Consider the following 27,094-nt stretch of genomic DNA (forward strand, 5'->3'; position numbering starts at 1 on the left):
CCTGTAAGGACCATTTGTTCATTCTCAGAGTTACAGACCTGTAAGGACCACCTGAAGGAACCCTGGACCACACTTTGAGAACAAAATAACCATACATACTTTTGACCAATTCACCAACTTTTCAATTTATCTTCATATAATTGGTCCTCACTAATGTTCATGATAAAATACCACAATTCTTTTCTACTCAGTCTGTGTCTCATAGGAGGGCTGTGGGCAGTTCAGAAACCCGTCCACCAGTGACATCATCGTTAGGCAGTTTTTTTCTTAAACAAGAATTCAAAATATATATTTAGATTCTAATTATCGTGAGAACGATGGCTTCCATTATCACATTGCAACTTTTCAGGAATAGAAAGCCTGCAATTTCTATTGGCTTGGATTCCCCATCGATGATGTCACTGGTGAACGGGTTTCTGAACTCCAGCCCTCCCATGAGACACAGACCGAGTAGGAAGAAAATGGTGGCATTTTATCATGAACATTAGTGAGGACCAATTATACGAAGGAAGGTTGAAAAGTGGTGAAGTGGTCCTTTAATAGAGAAGATACTGCATCCCACACCTTGTGGAATGGAGTTTCCTAAGTGGGTGTTGTTTGTTGTCAGATATCGCAAACGTCCTCTGATCAATGTTGCCGGAACTCATGAGAATGTGTTGCTGACACACAAGAAAGATACTTTTCTAATGATTTGTCTGTTTGAAAAATGTCATTTCATTTCAAATGCCGTGTTCAAATGTTCAGAATATGTGTCTTGAATATTAATTTCAGAGACGAGGGCAAAAATATTGATCCAAATCTGTGCTCACATTCACTGCTCTATTGGAATTGATAGACTCATGACCTGCTTCTGGTCTCCTGAAGGGGCGGGCGCCCACCGTGGCACACATACAGGAAATCAATTGAAGTCGGGGTGGGCTTGGCACACCGGAGCTCGCTGAAGGGAGGAGCAGAGGGAGAGAGAGAGGGGTTAGAGACTGTAGCCAGGAACACACCAAAAGGATGCCTCAGGTGTTCCAGGTTACACTAATGAGCCACCTGCAGAGAAAACGGAGACACAACAAACCCAACACACCTTTTGGTGTGTTCCTGGCTACAGCAGGGGGTCATCTCACCGCATGCTATGATATACACCACACAACAAGTAAACACACACTGATGTATACAATCAATCCCTTGAATTGTGTGAGATAGATTTGTGGAAGTAGTGATAGTCTCAGAAGACCAAGCCAAATGATTCATGAAACGTAGACGCGTTTTATTCTATAAGTAATTCACATTTGTATTCTTTGTCAAAATGATCCTTTTTTATAAAACCTTGCTAATTTGTTATCCATACACTGGTGTAATAACACCAGTTCTCTTTATAGTTTATATATAAAAACAATTAATGTCCATATAAAAAAAGCTTAGAGCTCCAAATAGGACAAACCAATTACCATAAATTACTGCTACTGATGATGACAATACATAATATGTCATTGTCTACTCATTAACCTCAGCGACTACTGCATATTATCGTACATAAACTGGTTATATTTAGCCATTAAATGCTTTATTGTTACATTTAGTGCAGTCGTTAAAATGCTACCAAATCTACCTGCATAATAGAGTTAATGTTACTGTATTAGAATAGCTCAGAAATAAGACTACCCCATTTGAAATTCAGTCATGAATTAATCTTTTCTCCAGAGGATATTTTCGGCTAGACTTAGGACAAAAACGCCACAGTGAAATAGTGCACGTTGGATTATGTATCTCAAGCATGTTTCAAGCCAACATCAGTTGATTCTCATACAGCACTGAAATGGAATCCAATGGAGTGGAATCCAAAGATAAAACAAAGCACAGTATGCTCTGCAAAATGGTTGGCAGTAATGTCAAAGGTTCAGTACGGAGAGTCTTAGCTAAACATACCATATACATCCAGTATGGCCCTAATAGGTCTATATATAAATATCTTCAAGCTAAATTGGCGAGAATCCAAACGCACATCTTCAGATTTTCTTCCCAGGCAGACGGACAAACAAATGGTGTGAAAACACAACGTCTGTGGGCGGATGTAATAATTATAATGAATAAACAGGGTTTAATTTCCCTAGCAGGGGGTGGAAATGCTTTATTATTATGTTTTACCGCCGGCAGGGATGTTTTATCCCTGCTTCTGGTCAGACTTAGATTAAATACATGCATTTCATGCAGTGATATAAACACACAGACACCAAACACTTGTGTGTTTACTGTTAACGAAACTTCAGTTTTCAAAAGAATAAACACAGCTAACAGACACACAGAAAAACTAAACAAAAACACAGAACACAATCAACACACAACACAAACACACAAAATTAAACATTACCCCTTGAAGCATCACTCAACAAACATAGGGGGCTGCAGCAAAGAAAAAGAAAAAAAATACTCTACCACACGCTATCCAGTAAGTTATTGCTTTTCAGAGCCAGAAACGCCATCAGACCCCCCCGGCACAGCCCCATCGTATAAAGATGATATTGCCCCCATTTCAAATTGTACTTTTCCAACTCTCTAGTCACTCGGTTTAGTCAGGCGGACTTTGTGGACTCCTACAACAACCTGACCATAAAGATCATGGTCATGATGGAGTGGCTGGACTCGGACATGTTCCTCAACGTGCAAAGCCTTGGCTACATGCTGGCGAACGCTCCCAAGAACAACTATGGAGTCCAGTTAAAAGATCAAAATGGTCTAAATGGTTTCTGCCTCACGACGTTTTCGCCGCGTCACATTATCCACCGTATGCAATGGGAGGGGGCTACGTTTTGTCCTTGGACATGCCTAGTTTGTGGAAGCACGTTCAAGCAAAACCAGGAAGTAAGTGTGTGTGTGTGTGTGTGTGTGTGTGTGTGTGTGTGTGTGTGTGTGTGTGTGTGTGTGTGTGTGTGTGTGTGTGTGTGTGTGTGTGTGTGTGTGTGTGCGTGTGCGTTTGGGGGGGTGCTAGCACGGAATGTGATGTATGATGATAAGAGCACCCCTCACTTCACACAAGTGTGATTTTTTTCTTCTTTTCTTTTTACAAATCCAACCCTTCGGTTGCAATAACCAATAATCACAATACTAAATGTCTTTTCATCTCTCTCTCTCTCTCTCTCTCTCTCTCTCTCTCTCTCTACACAACAAGGAGCACCCGGGACAGCAGCGACGCGGAGGATGAGGAGGACGAGCGCCGCGTGAGCCGCGGCTGCACGCTGCAGTACCAGCGCGCCCTGGTCAAGGTGCTGACGCAGTTCCACACCACGTCCACCGAGGGCACGGACCAGGTCATCACCATGCTGGGCCCCGACTGGCAGGTGGACGTCACCGACCTGGTGCAGGACTCCCTGAAGGTGGCCGACCCCAGGGTGGGGGAGCTGCTCGACCGCACTGTCCTGGTGGGCCTGGAGCTGGGCTCCACCGTGCTCAAGGTACAATTTACAATTTAGGCATTTAGCAGACGCTCTTAATCCTGACAATCCGGTACAAACACAGCAGATCGTCTTCTTTTTGAGCGGTGCCTACCCATTCCAATGTCTGGCCATGTGTGTATGTCTGTATGTATGTTTGCATGTCTGTCTGTCTGTCTGTCTGTCTGTCTGTCTGTCTGTCTGTCTGTCTGTTTTGGGTACGAACAGCTGCAATACCGCTGGCCCTGGGTGATCTAAAGTGGCACTGTTGAGCAACCTAAAAGGGCCATTCACACTGAGCACTATACATCTTTTCCCTGGCACAATCTTTTTCAGATGGGGGGGGGGGGGGTGTCCTTGACATGACAATGTTTGAGAACCACTGATTAACTCTAACAGTTGTGCAGGAGTGTAGACCATTATAAAGAAGGTGGGACGGACAGGGCATGCACCCTTGAGGGATGGAGTCTCCCTGAGAAGACCCTTGTTGACTCTCACACACTGTGACCCATATCTGACATTAAGTCCACCATCCAACCAGAACTATTAAAATCGAGATGGAAATCATAAAGATATCTCTCTGTGCCATGCAGCAGATATGGCTGAACGCTGTTGAAAGAGCAGGCTATATATAAAGTCCTGACATGAGCCATGGGGCCCTCCAAATCACATTACACATACTGTAGGAATAAGGTTAGTGTGGCGTACGCCTCGCCTCTGTCTGCTCTTTAAGTGAACTCCAGGGAGATCAAGTGTTCCCTCCACCTGCCAGACATGCAGTATAGCACTGTCTTTTCCAATACTTTCATAACATAAGATCTTAAGGCTACCGGTCTAAAGTTTTATGACCACTTAAGCACTATACAAAGGAAACGAAAATACTTTGCATCGCAACGTGTTGTGAGCTTGTAGACCAGCTATTTTCATTGTGCGACAGACACAGCCATTCCTTTAAAGCCCGGCCGCTAGTCGGGCTTAACAAAACGAATACAAATGCAATCAGTTGCATCATGACACGTTTGTAGCTTATATATCGGCTATTTTTGCTGCTTTTTTATGACACTGTAGTATGACGAAGTAGGGGCATTCATCTATGAAAAACAAAAAACGTAAAAAGTTAAAATATGGACATAAGAGGTTGTATTATATAGAAATTTCACGAAATACCTTTCGTTTATGGGTAGGTTTCCTTCAAAACCTAGCTGCAGAACATTATTTTATGTACTCCCAGGACAGAAAATTCTAGAATTTTCGCTGTCCTGGGCTCTAAGGGTGACGTAGGAAGCCACGCCTATCCCGTATAGATACCTGCGTGGCTACGTCAGCCCTCATTCAACTTTTCTTCTGCTAAGCTGCGAGAACGAACTTTAACATTCCAGTGTGTGCAGGGTAATATATCTCGCAAACTCGGCCGAGAGATTAATTCTTTAGGACCGTGAGATCTCTGGCACACTCTCGAAGCAAACAGAAGGATACTTCTCGAGAAAAAAAAGCCGAACTTCGACACAAGTGAGTTCTAGCCGGCAACTTGTTGCTACGCTAGCTTGTCGAAAAAACAGCTCGCGCCTCTTTTTCTCTCTCGCTAAAGCTAGCGTTTGTTAGCTTAAAGCTATCGATAGTTAGCTTAGCGCTACTAGGCAGATACGCCTGTGGTCTACTATTACACGCCACGAGGAAGATAAACCTGTGGCTGTTAAGCACTCGGACTCCTCTCTCTACAAGCAACCATGTCGCTGACGAGGGAGACCCAGCCCGGGGAAAGACGCCATCGACGACAGCCGGTGCCCGCCGACTGTCAAGAAGGCCCCAAACAAAAGACGTGCTCCACCTGGGGATGCGGGAACACGATGTCGGGCAAAGACGGGCATGACGAGTGCATGTATTGTCTCGGCCTCACCCACACCCGTGAGTCCATGGAGGAAATCGGTCCCGTTTGCCTCCATTGTGAGGAAATGGACGACGACGTCCTAAACAACAGGCTCGGACGTGTCCAAAGGTATTATGACAACTTTGCCGCCCACGGACTCCGAGAGAGGAGCCCCACTCCTCCCCCGCGACGAGCTCGCATACAAGTCCCGCCAAGGGGACAACGAGCTACCCCGAGACAGAGGCTCGACTACTCGGGCAACAGAGCCCCAACCGGAGCCTCTTCTTCAAGAGCAGCACCTGCCGGCGCTAGCCGAGACAGGTACGCTACTTCAGCCTCTGCAACCAGGGCTCACGAGGCCACTGATTACGAGGCTCATGGCGCGAGGCCAAGGGATACCTTCGCACCGCGCCGCTCTTCCCCAGCTCCACGTGCTCGACAACACGTCGTGCAGGCCACCATTGAGTGCCCGCCCAGACATACAGCTAGACGCAGACAGCCTGCTGTTGCACCCAGCTATATGGTGGACCGCCTGGACCCTTCCCCAGACCGCGCAATGTCTCCCGGTGGGGAGCATTGGACTACCAGGGAGGAAGGGGAGCTTCGTGATGACGAGCTCCCTTCCTTCCAGGAGCAACTCCAGGACTACCACGTCCTGGACGAGGCCTACGCGGACGAGCGAGATGGCCATGATGACCTCTCCCCCGGGGACTACGTCAGCACCACTCGTCGCCCCTTCGACGACCTGGATGCCATGGAAATACAGGAGCACCAGCAAGCCAGGGCTCCTGTCCCCCCGCCTCCTGTACCCCCCATGGATGACTCCAATATTTACGAGATATACAGGAAGGCTAGTGCACGTTGTAACCACACATGGCCTAAGTCAACTGTCAAGGTACTACCATGGGAAGGCAGGACTGATGAGTCCGCCCCCCCCCCTGCACCTAGAAGACAGAAGCTCCCTATGGCACAGGGCTTCGAGGAGGCCATGATGCACGCCTGGGACGAACCCCTCCTGAAGGTGGATTTTCCCAAGGCCAGCGCCAAGGGGCCCAACGACATACCAGATAAACAAACCCTCGCCATAGACTTCATGCCAGCTATGGACAAGGCTATAGCGGCCTACCTGGCCAACCCTGCAGCTCCTAGAGTGGATCACCACGTAAAGGAACCGCAGCTCCTGTCCAGCAGCGTGAGGGAAGCCTCAAAACTGAACAAGTGGCAGTATGCACACATGTCCTTCGTGGCGAAGGCCCTCAATGCAGGAGCACTTCTCCAGGGTTCCATGAAGAGCCTCCTCATTGAGATGGGACAGAAGTCCATTAAAGTCCAGCTAGCGGAACTGCCAGAAGACCTGGCCGAGTTACGCCGCCTGAATCACGAGATGGCCACCCTCCAGAGGGACTCCACTCTCCACAACGCCAAGGCAATGGCATGTTCCATCCTCCAGGAGAGATGGCGTTGGGTCGATCAGACCAGCGCCATCTCCCTGGAGACAAAGAAAGAGTTTGTGGCTGGAAATATCCACCCAGACAGTATGTTTAAGGACGCTCTGGCCAAGATGTCAGAGACCATCCAACAGCTCGAGTCCTCCACCAAGACGATGAAGGCGCTCGAACCGCTGGCCAACCAGGCCGCCCCGGTAGGCCGCCCCAAGGCTAAGAAGGCACCCTGGAAGGCCAAGACCGATGACAAACCCAGGTCCCAGGACCGGAGCGGAGATAGACAGCGACAGCCTGCAGGCCGAGGCAGAGCAGACCGCCGCACCTCTCCGCCGCCCTACAAGGCCAGGAGCGCTCCCAGAGGCCGAGGCCAGGGGAAGCGCAAATGACCTGCCCGGGCCGGGTCATCTTCCCCACCACACTCAGAGTTCAAGGCCAGAGGTGGGGATCACAGATCTCACCTCAGAGCCTGCGCTGAAGCGCTTAAGGGGGCCTGTACACAGTGCTGTGAGCACCGTTGTACAGACCCCCAAAATTGTTATGTGCAATTCACATGTGTATGTTTTTCCACGTTGTTCAATAAAGAAAACAAAAAAACAAAAAAACACAAAAAACAATAAAACCAACTCTGAAGGGCATAGGCCCAGTGGGAAAGATAACCCACACTGTGACAGCTTTAGCTGTTACAGGCCAGGAACTCCACGCCAATTTTTTCCAAACTCAATACCGAAAAAATTCACTAGAGGGAGACATTTCACACAAAGTAAGTCTTCCCCTAGGCAGGCCATGCACCACGCTGACAAGCACAGGGAACCCTTTGTCACGTCATCTGTCACAATGGCGGATATCCGGGGCTTCCCCGTGGATAATCCGTACAATTCAGACAGGATACAGGCTTCAGTTCGCCTCGAAACCGCCCACTTCCAGGAAAATTATTTTCTCAGAAGCGAGCGGGCAAAAGGCCGCCATTCTGCAAGAGGAAATCAATTCATTAATGCAGAAAGGCGCCATCACAGAGGTGGCCCTCGACCAATCAATGAACGGTTTTTACTCCCGCTATTTCTTGGTAAAGAAAAAGGGGGGCGGACTCCGTCCCATTCTAGACCTGAGGGCATTGAATCGTCACTTAAAAAAGCTGCGATTCAAAATGCTTACTCCACCAGTCCTCCTACGCCTAATTCGCGAAGGGGACTGGTTTACGTCGATAGACCTGCAAGACGCATATTTCCACATTCCGATTTACCCGCCGCACAGAAAATTTCTGCGCTTCGGGTTCAGAGGAAAAGTGTACGAGTACACAGTCCTTCCCTTCGGAATGTCACTGAGTCCCAGAGTCTTCATAAAGTGCACCGCGGCAGCTATCGCTCCGCTCCGACAGCAAGGGATCCGTCTCGCTACATACGTAGACGACTGGATCCTACTTGCAGACTCTCCACGAGAAGCTCTGTCGCACACACATCGTGTGCTCAGCCACCTCGACTCGCTTGGGTTTATAATAAACCACGAGAAGAGCATGCTTATGCCAACACAGTCAATAGACTTTATAGGCATAACACTGAACTCAATCTCTTACACGGCCCGCCTGAGCCAAGAGAGAATAGACGCAACACTGCAGTGCGTGGCGTCATTCAAAAGGGGACGCTCGATTCCTTTTCATGCATGCCTCCGGATGGCGGGGTTAATGGCCTCTGCGGTCTATTTAATCCGCCTAGCAAGGCTACATATGAGACCTTTCCAACGATGGATAGGCTCTCTACATGTACCAATGCACCGTCGGCACCAGAAGGTAACAGTAACATCACAATGCATACTAGCCCTTCAATGGTGGTCAGACAGGAAAACCCTCTCAGAGGGCGTCCCCATGGGAAAGCCTCTGATCAGGAAAGTCATCACTACAGACGCCAGCATGACAGGCTGGGGAGCCACGATGGAAGGACTCACAGCCAGAGGTTTATGGTTGGGGCCACTACGTGCCCTTCACATAAATTACTTAGAGCTCATGGCAGTCTTCCTCGCCCTGAAATACTTCGAGCAGCGCATCCTGGGTTGCCATGTCCTAGTCAGGACAGACAACACCACGGCCATGTGCTACATCAACAGACAAGGTGGACTCAGGTCCCCTCGTCTTCATCAACTGGCTCAGAAACTGATCCTGTGGTGCAACACACGCGTCCTCTCAATAGTAGCGTGTCACGTCCCAGGTCTTCTGAACACAGGGGCAGACCTGCTGTCCAGAGGACCTCTCCGCTACTCAGACTGGTCACTACACCCTCATGCAGTGGCCCAGGTCTGGAGCAGGTTTGGGAAATCCAAGGTGGATCTCTTTGCCACAGAGGAGAACACGAAGTGTCCCCTCTTCTTCGCAATCAGGGGACCATCAACGTTGGGGCTAGACGCTCTGTCACACCAATGGCCCAAAACCCTTCTCTACGCCTTTCCCCCGCTATCCCTCATCAGCCCCACTCTGGACAGAGTGAGGACTCAGGGTCTGAAGGTGCTCCTAATAGCCCCGTCGTGGGGGGTCTGGAGGTCGGAAATAACCCCTCTCCTCTACGACCAGCCGTGGAGAATTCCCCTTCGAGCGGATCTCCTCTCTCAAGCGAGGGGGGAGATCTTCCACCCTCACCCCCAGGACCTAGACCTATGGGTCTGGCCCGTCAAAGGGTGATGTTGACTGCCGTGGGTCTACCTCCGAACGTAATCGAAACGATTCAGAAAGGCAGAGCCCAGTCAACAAGGGACCGTTACGACACAGCCTGGCGCGTCTTCGAGCATTGGTGCTCACGAAGACCAGACCAGACAGTCCCCTACCAGGCCTCAGTGATCGACGTCCTGTCATTCCTGCAGGAGCTCCTAGACAACGGTCTAGGCCTCTCCTCAGTCAAGGTCCATTTGGCGGCAATCTCTGCCTGCCACCCAGGCTTTGATAACCAGACGGTGTGGAAGCACCCGCTGGTAAAACAATTCATGAAGGGTGTACGCAGGGAACATAGGACATGCAGATCCCTCGTTCCCTCGTGGGATTTGTCCCTGGTTCTAAAGGCGCTGGCTACAGCACCCTTTGAACCACTACAAACCGTGAGCCTCAAGCTCCTAACCCTGAAGGTGGCTCTCCTGATCGCACTCACGACAGCAAAAAGGGTCAGCGACCTACATGCGCTCTCGATCTCTCCAGACTGCATGAGGTTCGATGAGGGGTCGACCAAGGTCACCCTAAAGGCAAACCCCGCCTTCATTCCCAAAAATGCTCTCTCAGTGTGTGTGCCAGTGAACCTACAGGCTTTCCATCCCCCGCCGTTCTCCTCTGACGAAGACAGCAGGCTTAATTGCCTCTGCCCAGTCAGAGCTTTACGCATATACGCGGATAGACTGGCTCCCTTCAGACAAGGAAGCCAACTCTTTGTGTCCTGGGGTGCCAGGACCAAAGGAAAGCCCGTCACGAAGGTCACTATCTCTAACTGGATAGTGGAAGCCATCCGTCTGGCCTACACTAGCCAAGGCGTGGATTCCCCTCAAGCCCTGAGGGCCCACTCCACAAGAGGTGTGGCAGCTTCCTGGGCACTCTACAAGGGTGTCTCCATTCAGGAAGTCTGCACAGCAGCAAGCTGGTCTACACCCTCGACTTTCGCCACATACTATAACCTAGATGTGGCAGCGCCTTCGCTAGCGCACGCGGTCTTGGGGGCCGCTGCTCAGTAAGGCATAAGGGCAGCATAGCGCTGCCTCCTGCCCTCCACAAGGACTAGGTTCTGGACCCAAAAGGGTCCGAGCCCCTCCCAAAAGGTTTACCTGGGACCCACTGGAAGTTCAGGTCACGGGAGTTCATAAAGTCCCATAAACGAAAGGTATTTCGTGAAATTTCTATATAATACAACGTTAAAGGTTACTTTAGTAACCACGGTTGTATATATAAATTGAACGAAATACCTTTCGTGGAACGCCCTTCTGTTCTCTAAAGCAGAAGAAAAGTTCCGAATGAGGGCTGACGTAGCCACGCAGGTATCTATACGGGATAGGCGTGGCTTCCTACGTCACCCTTAGAGCCCAGGACAGCGAAAATTCTAGAATTTTCTGTCCTGGGAGTACATAAAATAATGTTCTGCAGCTAGGTTTTGAAGGAAACCTACCCATAAACGAAAGGTATTTCGTTCAATTTATATATACAACCGTGGTTACTAAAGTAACCTTTAACGTTTCTGCCCGGCAGCAACAATATGTTGGGGTAGATACGTTGAATATGCTTTAGTGCAGTGATCTAATACTGCTTGACTGGTCATTTGTTGGAACGTAAAAAAACAAGTTGTTGACAGTTTGGACCATCGTGAGTGATCACACTCTCAGCCTGTCACGAGAAGGAAAATAATTGTCTGATAGATGCATCTGATGATAGTGAAGTGGAGAGGAAAGATATATATGTCACCCATCCATCATCCTAAATGAGCAATAAATCATTTGTAATCTCTTGAAAGGGGTGAATAATTGTAGATCAATTTACCTCCATACATAATGCCTTTCAGTGCTTGTCAGAAAACAAGGCGGTTTAAACTAATTATGTCACTGATATGACTTTCAATGACTGTCTGTGACATCATCTGTGGCATCTGATGCACTGGTTCTCAACGGTGGGTCCGGGGACCCAAATGGACCCCTGCGGGTCTGTAACTCTGAGAGTGTTACAAATGGAACCAAATGGATCCCTTTGATTCCATGTGTTCACTCTGTGTACAAATAAGTGCCATGTATTTTACATTGTATTTTGGGGTCCCAGTAACTGTATCCTATAATAGTTAACTCATTGACTGCCGACACCACCATCTGGTGTCTGAAAAAGGTAATCCAGGACCGCCGTCCAGTCTATTAATACGGCGAGACTCTTGGTTTGACAGCCGTTTCATATCGTTTAGAGAAATGAGCCGCAAATCAAGCTAGTTTTGAGCTAAAAAGAAGAATCTGAGATAGACAGCATAAGCCAGCGGAATTTTAATTATTATTACTTTTTTTCATCGCACCGCTACCGGAGTGTTATGAGCACGTACAGGACACAGTTGTGAACCGTAATTAATTGATATTAAAATAGGCGTCCAAAGGCGATCTCGGCGCAGAGGGCGTTTGGACCGGGAGGCGGTAGCCCCTCCCCTACCCAGCTTTGTCTGTTTGTGTGTACCCCATAGCGATGATTTGATTGGCTGAGCACCCCATAGCGATGATTTGATTGGCTGTGCAAAGTACGTATTGAGGATAAAAGGTTAGTATAGAAAAGTGAGGACGAAGAAGTGATTTATTTTAATCTCTTGTGACCCAGATCTATACTGTAAAATTGGACCAGACGTTGACAACCAGTGATCTACAGTGTCTAGCAGTACTGAAGATGATTGGATCTCAGTGAACTGGTTACATCTGGCCATTGTCCCAGTCTCATCTAGTGAAATAGCTCAATAAATACTTGTCAGTTGCCATTTTCATGTCATTGTCTCCACTCTCCACCAACCAAAGGCATGGGGAGAGAGTATGTTTTGCACACCCTCCGTGCGTGCGTGCGTGCGTGCGTGCGTGCGTGCGTGCGTGCGTGCGTGCGTGCGTGCGTGCGTGCGTGCGTGCGTGCGTGCGTGCGTGCGTGCGTGCGTGCCCGTGCGTGCGTGCGTGCGTGCCCGTCCGTCCTTCCGTCCGTCCACAGCTAATCTCCAGCACCGTTGGCCCAGTCGATGCCAAACTGTGCACACACACTCCCTGGATGCCAATGATGAACCTCTGCCCCAATATTTCCACAACAGCCTGTTATAGCGCCACCATGAGGCAGATTTTTGCAAAACACATTTCTTTATATTACTCATACACATTTGATCCATACATCACACAAATCGGTATACACCATCTCTATAGTCATGTGATCAACACGGACCTGACTAGAAAGGTTTGTACGATTGATCCATTTTGAACATGAAAGTCTGAAATCATGAACAAGTGCAATTTGAGGGAAATCTTTCATGCACATTTCCACTATGCCGAGGAAGAAATGCCACTTGAAAATGTACATATCAGCCTCATGGTGGCGCTAAAACTGGCCCATTCGTGTTTTTGCCTATAACTGCACCGATCTGTGTACTGTACAACTTTTTATGCGTGCACACTCCCTGGGGTGCGCACGCAGATCCGACACACCAAAGATCCGACATGCGGAAATCATCTGTCGCTCCCGAACATGCGTTTGTCTAATATGCGTTGCTCCGTGCTTGCGGTTAGGGTTAGGTTAGAGTTTGAGGTAGGCTGTCGGCCTAATGACAGTTGGACCAAAAACGCCACTCCCTAGAGGAAATGGACAAACGAGTGGCCCGTTTTGTACAAAATGCCGTAAATCATGAACAGAACGTCCGAGTGTGGTGAAACTGTCAACGCATATTTCCACTAGCCTGAGGAAGAAATGCCACTTGATATTTTTCCCAAAACGCTCCTATCCTGGTGGAGACCTGTGCCCGAGGGGCACTTTTTCTAGTTGATACTGTTTTTTAACCCAATCCTACTTTTGAGTATATTAGCGCACACATTTGCCAGAGTACTTAGTGCGGTATCCTTTGCCAGAGTACTTAGTGCAGTAACTGCTGTGAGAGTACAGTATTTAGTGCAGTACTTGTTATCGAAGTACTTATGGTACCCATAGTAAGGGATCTCCAGACTGTATGATATGGGCAATTGTTTCAACCAATCTATACGAAGCCGATAGAGAGACAGGAAATCTGTGTGTACACACAGAGAGACACGCGCACACAGGAAAGTATGGATTAATAGACGAGGGGGCAGCTCTAGTCATTGCTTATTTATTCGGCTATATAGCAAAGTGCTCAGCAAGGCATTGCTTTCCTTTTGATGTCAAAAGCAGTGAGTCATTCATACAAATTCCAACTCCAGCTGCATTCTACAAATGAATGCATTAACAGCATTAGCAATGTCCCAATTAGAAGAATCCTGAGATGTCTCCTTAAAAAAAAACACCATTATGAAATGAGATCTGTGTGTATTCATACTTGGGTCTTTCAGCTGCACTTACTATGGAGTGGTTTAAACACATCGCTCACTTTGCCTTAATTCCACCCCATTCAACTTGAATGATTGGTGTCATAGAAAAACCAAATAATAAAGGTCTAAAAAGAAATTAAATATCTGCATTTATGGAGCATGTTTTAGTGAGAGCACTGACCCTGTTGTAGAAATGAACAGCCCTGTATATAGTCCATCAATGTGCTCCCTAAGTCCCTACTAAAGGGCTCAGTCCAATGGATGATTTATCCTTCTGCACTGAACTGAAGCATTTCTCTCACTCTGGGCTTGGTCCTGAATATGAATATGTATATATCGAAAATGAATAATCAAGGTTTAGTTGTCACTACTCATAGAAGTACAAGCAGCTAAATGCAATGTTGTGAGGTCCTCTGAAAGTACTGTGCTACAAAACATACATTGACATTAATAATAAAAATCACACCCGTGTGTAGTGCAGGGACGCTCTTATCATCATACGTCATCATACATTATCTCATTCTGGCCAATCACAATTTGCGTTCTTACTTTTGTCTTCAATGTTTGTGTTTAGACACTTTTGTATTCAATGTTTGTGTTTAGACACTTTTGTCTTCAATGTTTACACAAACCCTCAAAGCTGGACATAGGAGGGGCTAGCGACACACGTAGCGCCCCTCAAAAAGATAATACGAAGAAGCCTTGAAGCTTGAATGCATATGGATATAAATGCATAATTATGGCCCTTTTTCATGAAGTGAATGAGCTAGTCAGGTGATTTGTTGAAAGTAATATCGGATTTGTCCGTTTGCAAAAAATACGGTCTAATTACAAGTGTGTCTTCCATGTGGATCTCACACTTCATGTTGCCAGGTTTCAGTCCGTGTCCACTGCCAATCACTTACTTAAAGTATCTGATGGAAAATGTCGTCATCCGTGCCTAAATCTGGGTATCTAAGGTACAGTATACGTAAAACATATGTGAAAAAAAATAGACACGGCACGCACGCACGCACGCACGCACGCACGCACGCACGCACGCACGCACGCACGCACGCACGCACGCACGCACGCACGCACGCACACACACACACACACACACACACACACACACACACACACACACACACACATAGGGGCTCATACAAAAAGACGATTAATAATTACAAACATCTAACAGACTTTAATACTGTGTAAGATGTGAGCATCATTCCGTTAATTGTTCACTGTTTTGAGAGACTTTATGTACTGTATGTACTGTAGCCTATATTGTCACTTAATTAGTTCATCCTTGTTACAGAAAAACACTTCCTGTTATCAGCTAATGAGCTTAAAAGAGACAGGATACACATCAGTGCACGCCAATGTTAATTCCATTGACGAAGAGTATAATGAGAGATGTTCGTCTCGGATGCCACTTTAGAAGATTGTATAAAATAAACTCTAACTATAATATAACCACACCAAAATGTATCTGTCAATTTAGTCCACAAAAACAGATGGAGCTCCAATGTGTTGAGTTTGTTCTGAATATGACATTCTGTGTAGTGTCTGTGTTTGTGCATGGGTGGGTGGGTGGGTTGGTGTGGGGTGGGGTGCATGTTTGTGCGTGTCCAACTGTCCATGCATGCATATTGTGTTCTTGAGCAACAGACAGATCTGATCTAGTCTTCTTCTCCTTCCTTTCTGTCTTACCGAGTTGTTTGCAACAGTGTTGTTTTAGTCTTATAGGGCCAAATAAACGGAAATATACGACCAGGTGTAAATGAAGTGTGTAAAGTAGTGTGTATATAGTTTATATACCCTACCCTGAACCTCCCGTGCCATTCAGAAAGGGCTGTGTATATCGTTGCAATGAGAGGATCACAGGTGTATGTCATAATGAATCCGAGCGGGTGCCAAATGATCGTAAAATCACCCGTCAACTTCATTTGCATTGTTCCACGCCCCATTTCACACCATAAAAGGTGTCAAGCATGACTCAGCAGTTTGTCTGAGATCTAGCTGGCAAAAAACAAAAACAATAAACTACACCTATAGCTGGCAAAAAAAGAAAAAAAAACTACAGCTCAAACAAAATAGAGGTCCTCCTAGACGGTGTGGAACGCAACAAAAATAATTATATTTTTCAGTGTGACTACAGCTATAGCTGGCAAAAAAAAAAAAAAAAACTACAGCTCAAACAAAATAGAGGTCCTCCTAGACGGTGTGGAACGCAACAAAATAATTATATTTTCCAGTGTGACTAGCGGCTTCACAAATTACAATAGAATTGCTGGAAAGAAATCACTGCCGTGGTCAGTGCTGTGCAGAGCTATGAATATAGCCCTCTATACATTTCATAATTCTACAGGGCTTTTATGTTATATCGTTTTTGCACCATTGTATAATCGTAGGCCTACCACTGTACTATGTACTGTAGTATGGACAGCTGCTGGCGACGCACCACCACCACCAAGTTCAAGTTCATGAATTCCACGCGTAGCGTGGCAATCCTCCTAAATGCCCGTACGCTTACGATATGAGTGTAAACGCCATTGTGAATTTGGCCCATAGTCTCTTGAATAGTTTTCATTTAGTTTTAGTCACATTTTAGTCTAAATATTATACGATTTTAGTCGATTAAATCTACAGTTGATTTAGTCGACTAAAATGTATTTTCGGGCCTTGATGCAGTCGTAATGACTGCATCAAAAATAGCCGATCTACAGCGTGATTCTTTTTTTTACCGATGCAATTGTGAACAATAGCCAGGCCAATCAAATGGTTCACTGCAGCTCAACAGTCAGTGTGAGGGGTGGTCAGGGTCTATGAACTCTGCGTTTGATGCGCTGTGAGCTTGTAGATCTGCTATTTTCAGCATGCAACCAAGTGTAAAATGACATATACTGGGTCTCTTGTCCACTAGTGACTAGTCCCTTACTAACGTTTTAGTCAAGTTTTTATTTGTTGACGAAATTGTCAATATATTTAGTCATACTTTTAGTCATCATAGCTTTTCATTTAGTTTCCATTTAGTTTTCGTCAGTGAGAAAAGGTAGTCAACGCATTTTTTTTTGTCATAGGTTTAGTCGACGAAACCAACACTGGTTTGCAAACCTGCAAAGCCTTCAGGCTACATGGATGCGTTGGTGCTACCGTAGCTTTAGCAACCTTAGTAAATGAGTCGTGGCCAGCCAGGTGATTAAAGAAGGCTATGTAACCAGGTCTATTATTTGGCATTTCAGTTGGCAGCCCATTTTTCTTTCATTGCCATGTCTTTTTGTGGCTTCAAGGGCTGACTGAACAGGTCAAGTGTCTTTGACACATAACGTGTGTATTTGGAGCACATATACTGTAAATAACTGACTAAATTGTCAACTCATCTCGTACCCAGACTCGCCTTCTGCATAAGAATGCATTTCCGTGCGGATCCCTTCACTGCTAGAGAGGTTAATACTTTTTTTGTCTGTGCACGGCACGCTACTAGACGGAGACTTAGAGACCAGAGAAGACAAAACACAACCGGCAGATATTCATAATTTGCAGAGCTTCGCTGATCCCTTGGCTTTTCTCGCCGAAAGCTGTGTATTTTGTATCAAACCCATGCAGCAATGTTTGAAATGCATGATGATGGAGGAGAAACACATCCATATTCCATACTGTGGAACGAGAGGCTTCGAGAAGTTCAGTTCAGTTCAGTTCAGTTCAGTTCAGTTCATTTTATTCGGTCATAAATACAAAAACAAAAAAACATTACATTACATGTATTCAATTCATCGTGTTTTTTTACACTTAGACCAAAAGGGTTTAGGCTGAAGCCAATGGCTTATTGTGCCTATCCCAGGGGGGGAGTGGGGGGGACATAAAACTGACAGGGAAACAAAGAGAGTCTAACTGCTTCTGGTAGAATCAAGAGTGACAAAACACGAGAGATGGAGATAAGAGGAAATGTAAAGTGTATTGCAGTTATACTGTGTCTGCTGCAAGTTATCACAAAACTCCAGATGACCTCCTTAAGAAAAACAAAATGGGGCCATATTTAGAGCTCATTCCTTATTCCTTATTTGCACGATAGAAACGTGATTCAAAGGTATGAAAGTGTTGAAAAGATTCTTTGGGCAAGGTTGGCTTTGATGACATGTTCTCATGTTTTATGGAAGCTTTCATGCTTCAGCAGCAGTGAATGCTCATCAATTATCTCGCCACCTGCGGCCTTTAAACTCCCTGCTCTGACCTGCTGACAGTCTTGCATGCTGTAGTGGGATTTACCACTTTTGGGATTGCCTTCCCAAAAGCATCTTCCAGTGTTTTATTGATGATTTATCAATTTATGGTCTATTACTCTATCATCCTCACATCTTCCTGTGTGTGTGTGTGTGTGTGTGTGTGTGTGTGTGTGTGTGTGTGTGTGTGTGTGTGTGTGTGTGTGTGTGTGTGTGTGTGTGTGTGTGTGTGTGTGTGTGTGTGTGTGTGTGTGTGTGCGTGTGTGCGCGTGTGCGCGTGCGTGCGTGCGCGCTTATTGGCTACCCTAAGAATGTTGAGCTAGGAATGCATCATGTACAACCAACCAAATGTCTGTATTAATCTGTATGCCATATTATATGGACTATCAAGGGGGCGACTGTGGCTCAAGAGGTAGAGCAGGTCGTCCAATGATCCATGGGTCGGCGGTTCGAATCCCGGCTCCTCCTGTCTACATGTCGAAGTGTCCTTGGGCAAGACACCTCTGGAGTGAGTGTGGTCACCCTCTCCATCATCAAAGTGCCCACCACTGATTTATATCAATAAAAAACATAAATCAACCAATCAATCAAACATCAGTCAGCACTAATGGAATAATAGTGGTCATGTTCGTGTGATCTTTTCAATATTTATGATAGCCGACGGCTGTAAACTGTAACGCCTAATATACTTTGTCACACAGCGGTTTCACTTTCTGAAGATAGCAGCTAACTTGGATGCATGTTGTTGTTATTCAGGAGGAAATGTTATGCATACAGACATTCAGTATAGATATGTTCCATTAAGGTTGTTTCAATACACACAACCCCCAGCCCATTACCACCACGTGAAATCGCACTCTTTTAAACGGGCTGCTGTGATTTCCATGTCACAAAGCTTTGGATCTGTCGGTGCTCTATACTAGATCCATTTCAGTACACCCAGAATGATCGTTCACTTAATGGTCATTTCGGACATAAAATAGGGTTGGAACAGCTAAACAAAGTATCATTGTCTCCACCAGGCCGAAGGCATGGGGAGAGAGAGTATGTTTTGCACTCCGTCCGTGTGTGTGTCCGTCCGTCTGTCCGTCCGTTACCAGCTATAATCTCCGGCACCGTTAACCCGGTCGATGCCAAACTTTGCACACACACTCCCTGGATGCCAACGATGAACCTATGCCCCACATTTTCTAGAACGGCCTGTTATAGCGCCACCATGAGGCGGCTTTTCAAATTTTTTACCTATAACTGCACCGATCTGCGTGAAACGTTGCATGCACACTCCCTCGAGGCCAAGGACAAACCTTTGACCTGCATTATTCACATCTGCATTTTATAGCGCCACCAGGAGGCCGACTTTTGTAAAAAAAACATTTTTTGATATTTCTCCTCTAGATTCTGTACAAAGATCTCGCAAATCGTCACACAGTATCTCTATAGTCATGTGCTCAAGACGGATTTGCCCTATATTTCATATTCCATCCTAATTGGCTATAATTGGCTTTCAAAGATTCAAAATCATGAAGCAGCATGCAATTTACGTGAAATATTTCACGCACTTTCCTACTAGGCTGAGGAATTTATCCCTCCCTTTTCACATTGGCCTGTTAAAGTGCCAGGTGGATTTTTGCAAAACCCATTTTTGGCACAAAATGCCTCAAATCATGCATTGCCATCAAAGGCGTATGAAGAAATGGCACCCTTTTCACATTGTTTATTTTTGTTGCCCTGTTAGACAACCACCAGATGAAGGCAGGCTGCAATGTCCTGCTCATCCAGAATTCTATCCTCAGAGATGCTATGAGTGACCTGACTTTTTTGGCAAAAAAACATGTCTATATTACTCCTAAACATTTTGCCACACACACACACACACACACACACACACACACACACACACACACACACACACACACACACACACACACACACACACACACACACACACACACACACACACGCACTCCTATCCTCCTGGTGGAGATTTTTTGTATAAACAAAATTGCCAATCACATTTTTAATGTAATCTAAAAAATCACACCTGTGTGAACTGAGTGGTGCAACTCCCCCCCCCTCTCTCTCTCTCTCTCTAGCAGGCAACAGTGCAGCACTCTCTCTCTGTTTCTGGCACAACAGCGCCCCTACTGGTACTCATGAGTCACACATGAGTCACACACAAAGTCACAAACATAGGTTAACGTCACGGACATTGCTGTTCCTTGGAGTGGTTGCACCACTCAAAAACACATTAACCACACGTCAACAATGTATTTGAGTTATTAAACCTAATTCTGGAACTGGGAAGGAGGTGGATTTTTAATTTGTGGCTGCTGTGCACAGCACACTTGACGATTACCACCAACTGGCAGGTTAGTGTCCTACTGTCTGTCACTGCCTGTCAACTGCCAGCAGTAGCTTAGTAGGTGTCACTGTCCAGCTGCCATGAAACCAATGTAGCCATCTGCGTGAGGAAAAAAAAAGAAGAAAAACACTCACAATTTTGAAACCGCTACAGCACCAATACGCTGTCTTAGCCTTCTCAAGGTTGTGGTGGTGTGTATTAGTGTAAACTAGATAAAGTGCCCCTCGGGGCCCCCTTCGGCCTGGTGGAGACAATAACATTAGCTAACTCGGTTGCTAACAGTCTGAGCCAGGATCCTGTGCACTGCAGTGCAGATCGTTAACTGTAGCTGGGTGCAGCTAGATGACAGATGATATATTCTTTATTGTCCGTTGGGAAGTTATTTGGGGGCCCCATAAAGGCCAATACATGCTCCTTCCAACGGCCAAACTTTTCTTGGGTCTACACTGAACCAAAAGCTTGTGCTATGAATATACGCCAAGGGTTTTCTTTTTTTTAATGGTCGGACAGCAGGAAATACCTCAACTTGTGTACCTTTGCCACCTCGTACCCTACTCACTTAACAAACAAAAGGCCATTCACAATGATGACAAAATAACATCATCAAGCGTGCGTTTTGGAGTGGAGGTGCAGGGCCAACGGCGTGATTTAAATGCAAATGAGAAGCAGCTAGTTAGTGAAATGATGTGTGCATAATGTGTTCCACTTTAATTGTTATCCCTCTGAATCCTTCATGCACGCCTTGTTAGATGCAGTGTCTGTTAAGTGTCCTCATTAATTGGCAAAATATCACTGTCCAGAACACATCAGGATGTTAATGTTGAAATAAGATGTCTATCCCTGCTAGGTTTGACTAATCTGTAATACTCCATGCATAATTACCTACATTTAGTGGTTTCATTTGGTTGCATAAGATGCAAATGGCCCTTTGGTGCGTGCAACACAGGGTGTTGTCCTTAGCTTGTGTACAATAATTTGTTTGCCCTTCGGGGAACATTTTTAAAACAATTTCACTGTGCAGCATACTTTACGTTGGCTAGGTAGATTAAGTTGAACGTGCAAGTGTTGTCATACCGAACAGCCCCCATGCCTCTCTTTTAAAGAAAGAGATTATTTGTGTGAATTTTCAGTATTAAGGCTCCATTTATTCTTTGGATGCATTCTCCCATTTCAGTGCCATTAACCCGTTTGGACCTGAGGACACGTCTGTGTCACTTTATAGCATTTAAAACCATTATTTTAAACTTTAACTGTTATGCAAAATAGCATATCTACAAGCTCATAGCGGCACTCTGTGAAAATGTGGGACAAATCTTTGAATATATATTCGTTCACAGTGAATGTTTTCAACTCGTATCTTTTCTTCTGGGAGGTCCCTGGAACAACATATTTTCAGATGGGGGTTGGTGGCCAAATATAAATATTTTTTGGGGTGCTTGACATGAAATAGTTTAATAATAACCTGATATAGAATCAGGTTTTTAAGAAAAGACATTTGTAGAATCGGTTTTATCGGCCTTAATGGATTAATCTGAGCACGTGGCCAATGCAGCCCTCTCACAGCCACAGCTTCTCATCCCATAAACCTTTGAGAAGCAAAGAGAGAGCATGATTAGGGAGGACAGACGAGGTCTTCAAGCGGGGGAGCTATCTATGAGAGAGAGGGCTCTCCAGATGTTAATAAGAGATCAGGGAGAATTAATGCTGAGTCAAGATAAAACAACGTCTTGGACGTCTCGTGAAGTGATTTTTTGGTCCTTGCGGCACTTATTAAGATATTACAAAAATAGTTTAAGAACATCAACCAGGTCTGTGTGACTCTTTTTTTCTCCTTCTCTCCTTTCTTTTTTTCCGGGGCCTAGAAGTGGAATTCCTAGATTTCCTACAGTGTACAATTGCACATAATAAGCTCAAATCCTTCCACGTGCTGTGCACATTCTTTATTTGAATAAGTGCAATTCATTATGTTGTGTTGATTGACAGAGATGATCATTCTAATTAGATTTCTCTAGTTTCTCTAAACAGTCTACATTGTCGCTGTCAGGCAGAAACCTTGTATCTCTGATCCGTATTTCAACTTCTTGGGTTTTTTGGGACGTGAATAGGTCTTTTTTTTTTCATTTCCTGAAAAGTAACAGTTTTGCACAATGGACATACTGTAGAAGGTGTGAGCAACGTGAGCGACAATAGGCTTTCAGTGTCATTCTAAGAAGATCAATATCACCATTATCACTACAGCAGCTCCACAGACATGGTTTAGTCTTTTGTTTCACTTAATCCTAGCTACTTTTGAAGCCATTACTATTGGCATATACCCGTTGTTGGTTCATGTGACCACCTAAAAACCTTTTTTAACAGTTCAGAGATTTACTTTGAAATGCAATGGAGTAGCTACACAGATTCGTCATGGTTTTCCTATATATGAGAATTATAAAGCTGATGCATATAAAACAGTGCACCTGGCGCAGTGGTTCTCAAACATTTTTGTCTCAGAGGTCACCCCTGTAAATAAACTTTTCATCCATGGGACCCTGAATTATATTGTTACTTTATAGCACCTTTTGTCATATTTAACGGTAATGTAAATCTTTCCCCCAAAGCAGTGGTGGAAAAAGTACTCAATTGTTTTACTTAAGTAAAAGTATCAATACTGCAATGCAGAAGTACTTTGTTACACGTAAAAGTCTGGAATTTAAAAATGAGTAAAGTACCCAAAGTAGAAAGTAATCATTATGCAGAATGTCCCATTTCATGTTTTAAAATGTATACAAAATAAATGGCCGAAATATGGGCTGAAGTGCTTAATGTATGTTTTGTAATAATAATACAAATCTACAAAGTAACTAGTAACTAAAGTTTTAAAATAAATGTAGTTTGAAGTACAATATTTGGATCCGAAATGTAGTGGAGTAGAAGTGAAATTATTGGAAATTGGAAATACTCAACTAAAGTACAAATACCTCAAAATTGTTAAAGTACAGTACTTAAGTAAATCTACTTAGTTACTTTCCCCAACTGCCCCAAAGATAGAGTATGTCACGAGGAAAACTGGAGAGAATATTTGTTTCCATTAGGACAGATACAAAGTTACTTTTATACTTAACATTGATTGAAATTGTTCACCTGATGATGTGGATCCGAGCTTGCACAACGGCCATAATATGTTGGCCCATTTTGTGCATAAACAAGCAACGTTTCAATAAAACATTTTTTCTTCCCTGGTTGGTGAAGCAGGTAAAAGCAGCCCCAGGCCAATAGATTAACATTACTGTCAACAAGGAACTCTCCCGGTAAAAATAAATGGTAAAGTCCCACTGGGATTTCCTGACAGTGTGGGGAGAGACTTGAGTCAGAACACAGGAAGCGTGTTGCTGGCATATGCCTCACCTTTACTGCGGGGCAGCCGTGAATTCCACGGAAATAAATAAAACCTTGGCTTTGTGATAAACAAGTGATTCTCAAACTTAGCGACCCAGTGCATTAGGCCAGGCCAAAGAAAGACCTCTCCTTGGAACCATCAAGGAAGAGGAAGAACATCCGCACACCAGTTTGTAGAGCTCCGAGACTTACTATATTTTAAGGCAACAAATTGCAATTTGTTGCTTTAAAATAAAGTAAGTCTCTCTCAAGTAAGTCTTCCTCTTCCTTGATGTTTGCCTTGATGCCTGACATCCAGCACCTGGCCTGAATATAGGCATTGAGATGTGCACACAATCTTCTCTGTGAATGTCTCCTTGGAACCCCCTGCAAGGACCCCTGGTGGTCCCTGGACCACACTTTCAGAACCACTGAACACTTCGGCACCCTCGTTATCCTGCCTTGGGACAGGGACAGCGCATCATCAATCCATCAGTTGATTTATTTTATCCTTAGCCAGTTTTACAGTAGGCCTATTTTGTCGACCACAATAGAAAGGTATGCAGAATTGCTGAAAAGCAATGTAGGAAAAAAAAACATCTATCGGGCAAAAGGCCCCTGCTGGATCTGTCGTTTTGTCACACGATAAATTGCTCAGCTCGACCTGTGATATGATATTGCTTTGGTTCTTCTGCTGAATCGATCACTGGAAAAAGAAGCTCTTCAATAAGGCCTAATGCAAAGGTTTTTGGGGAGAAAGCAGAATAGAGGGAGTGATCCATCATTCCACCGGGCTCTTTCCTCATGAAAAAGTAAAAGTCATGCATCCATCTACTATCCTCCCCCCAGGGTAGTGTGTGTGTGTGTGTGTGTGTGTGTGTGTGTGTGTGTGTGTGTGTGTGTGTGTGTGTGTGTGTGTGTGTGTGTGTGTGTGTGTGTGTGTGTGTGTGCGTGTGCGTGTGTGTGCGTGCGCTTCTATGTCCAGTGAACCATAACTCTCCCCTCTGGCACATTAATCCATCAGATTCAACAATATACTGTACACATGGAAGTGGAATTTGGCCATGCGTATAGCAGAGTAGCCCTGCCTGAATCCGGAAGCTTATTATATCGTATGAGCGGTAGATATTTGGTTATGGACGCGAAACATACCTTTTCAACAAATCTTTAGCTTAGTCTTTTTTCCCCCTTCCTTTCTTTAACTCTAACTCTATGCCTTAATGTACTTTTTACCCCAAGAAGGGTATTAAGGGCCATTCACACAGCACACTGAGCACTATAACCGCACTATACCGTATTTAAAACTATAGAAATATAGTAACTATAAAAATCGTTCTAAGTCAAGCGGATGGCAGTGTTCACACCAACTATAAAACAAATACAATGATGAACAATATAGTTACTTATCTTTATCGTGCCCGGTGGGAATGGCACTTTATGCTGATGCCGAATGTTTTTTTGTTATTTTATGCCATTGTTTTTAAACCCTTTAGCACTTGGTGATTAGCAAAAATGTAAAGTGCTTTAATAAATAAAATGTATTATTAGGTTTGAATGCATGTTGTTAATTTGGGGACTTATCCTCCATTCATACACACTACACTGGCACTCTGGCTGATTTTGCGTTGTCGTTTGCAGCATTTCATTATCCACCCCACTTAAGCCCTCTTTGCGTTGTGATGTGTTGTGAGCTTGTAGATAAGCTATTTTTGAGGATTTGGACTCGTTTAGATTTGTTTTTTTGCTTTGGTTTTTTTTACTCCTGAAACTTTTTGCCTATAATTACATGCCCAAAATAGAGACACCAGGGTGAAAGTGGTTAAATATCTTCCAACATCAATTGGCTAATGGGATTGGCTGACTCCACTGGCTTGAAATGCCATGCTCAGCATTTCAAAACCTGCCATGTGTCAGCATACAGTCATCTACACAGAGTTACAGCAGGAACAGTGGATGGTGTATGTATATGACCCGCAACTTCTGGAACCAGCAATTCATCAATTATAAGTTCAGCTCAAAATACAACCTTGTTCTTTAGGGGGAAAAAGACTAATGATAATTGGTCCCATTATACCTCTAACATAGAGGCCTTACTTAAAAAAAGATGAACTAAAACGAGAGAGAGAGAAAGAGATAATTGGTTGCCAGTTCCATACAGTATCACTAGGAGGCCTTACTTAAAAAAAGGAAGTGTGTGTGTGTGTGTGTGTGTGTGTGTGTGTGTGTGTGTGTGTGTGTGTGTGTGTGTGTGTGTGTGTGTGTGTGTGTGTGTGTGTGTGTGTGTGTGTGTGTGTGTGTGTGTGTGTGTGTGTGTGTGTGTGTGTGTGCGTGCGAGAGAGGGGGGGGGGGTACTATATGGATTTATGGAAATAGATTGGCATGCTTGTTATGTGAGATGTTGGGGTCTCTCTCTCTCTCTCTCTCAAGCACCACTGAAACACCTTGAGACCAAATGAATAGCAATGATAGACATGGAAATCTATAGTTTATTTTTTATTTATTTGCTTATTTGTTTTACAGTTGAATAGGTACACAGCCTCAGTTGTCATAATGCACTAATCCTGCAATTAAACAGAGCTCCAGCAGTGCGGGATAAATAAACACAGCGCCTTGTCTTTCTCAGTGTGAATGTTGCAGCAGGAATCCACATAATCACCTGATATGGACACATTGAAGGCTTCGGGCTCAACTGTATTTCCCTCTTATTATTTTTGTATTATTTCTTTATCACATAGTTAGACTCAGTCAATCCAAAATGACTGGAGTGTGAATGTCACATCGACCAAGTGTCATGCATCAGGCTTCACTCGCACGCAAGGCACGCACGGCACGCACGCACGCACGGCACACACGGCACGCACACACACACACTGGTCATGCAGTCATTACATTATGACCATTTTAAACAGCCCGCCACTCGCTTCCTCATAACAGCTTCAACTGGCACTGAGGAGCATCAAAGCCTATACACTACTCTGATACTCTGATGTAGCCTTACATCATACTCTTGACTCTTGAGAATGGTATAGTGCTGAATTCAATTGGAGCGGCTGTGGCTCAGGTGGTAGAACAGGTCATCCAATGATCCATGGGTCGGCGGTTCGAATCCCGGCTCCTCCTGTCTACATGTCGAAGTGTCCTTGGGCAAGACACTGAACCCTACATTGCCTCCAATGAGTCGGTCGGTGTGAGCTTGCCACCATTGGTGTGTGAATGTGGGAAGTGAGGACGCTGGCGTCGACACCTCCCAATGTATGAATGAATGAACCATAGTAAACGCTTTCAGTAGGCACGTAGTGCATAGAAAAGCGCTATAAAAATGCAATTCATTAAAAATGCAATTCATTACGGTCCCCACTTCGAATGCAAGAACAAGGCCGGGCCATCTTTTGGCATGGCTCTTCTCTTTGACGAAGTCCCTCGTTACCTGA

General features: G+C 45.0%; 1 protein-coding gene across 1 annotated transcript in view; it reads left to right on the forward strand.

Annotated features, from left to right (window-relative positions):
- tmem132e (transmembrane protein 132E) overlaps positions 1–27,094 on the forward strand; it is a 472,661-nt gene that overhangs the window by 423,907 nt on the left and 21,660 nt on the right. The window contains exon 8 of the mRNA XM_079507332.1: positions 3,158–3,440. Within this exon, the coding sequence (XP_079363458.1) occupies positions 3,158–3,440 (283 nt within the window). The remainder of the gene's footprint in view (positions 1–3,157; positions 3,441–27,094) is intronic.

The sequence above is a fragment of the Electrona antarctica genome (genome assembly GCF_951216825.1).
Source record: "Electrona antarctica genome assembly, chromosome: 8".
In the NCBI taxonomy this organism is placed as follows: domain Eukaryota; kingdom Metazoa; phylum Chordata; class Actinopteri; order Myctophiformes; family Myctophidae; genus Electrona; species Electrona antarctica.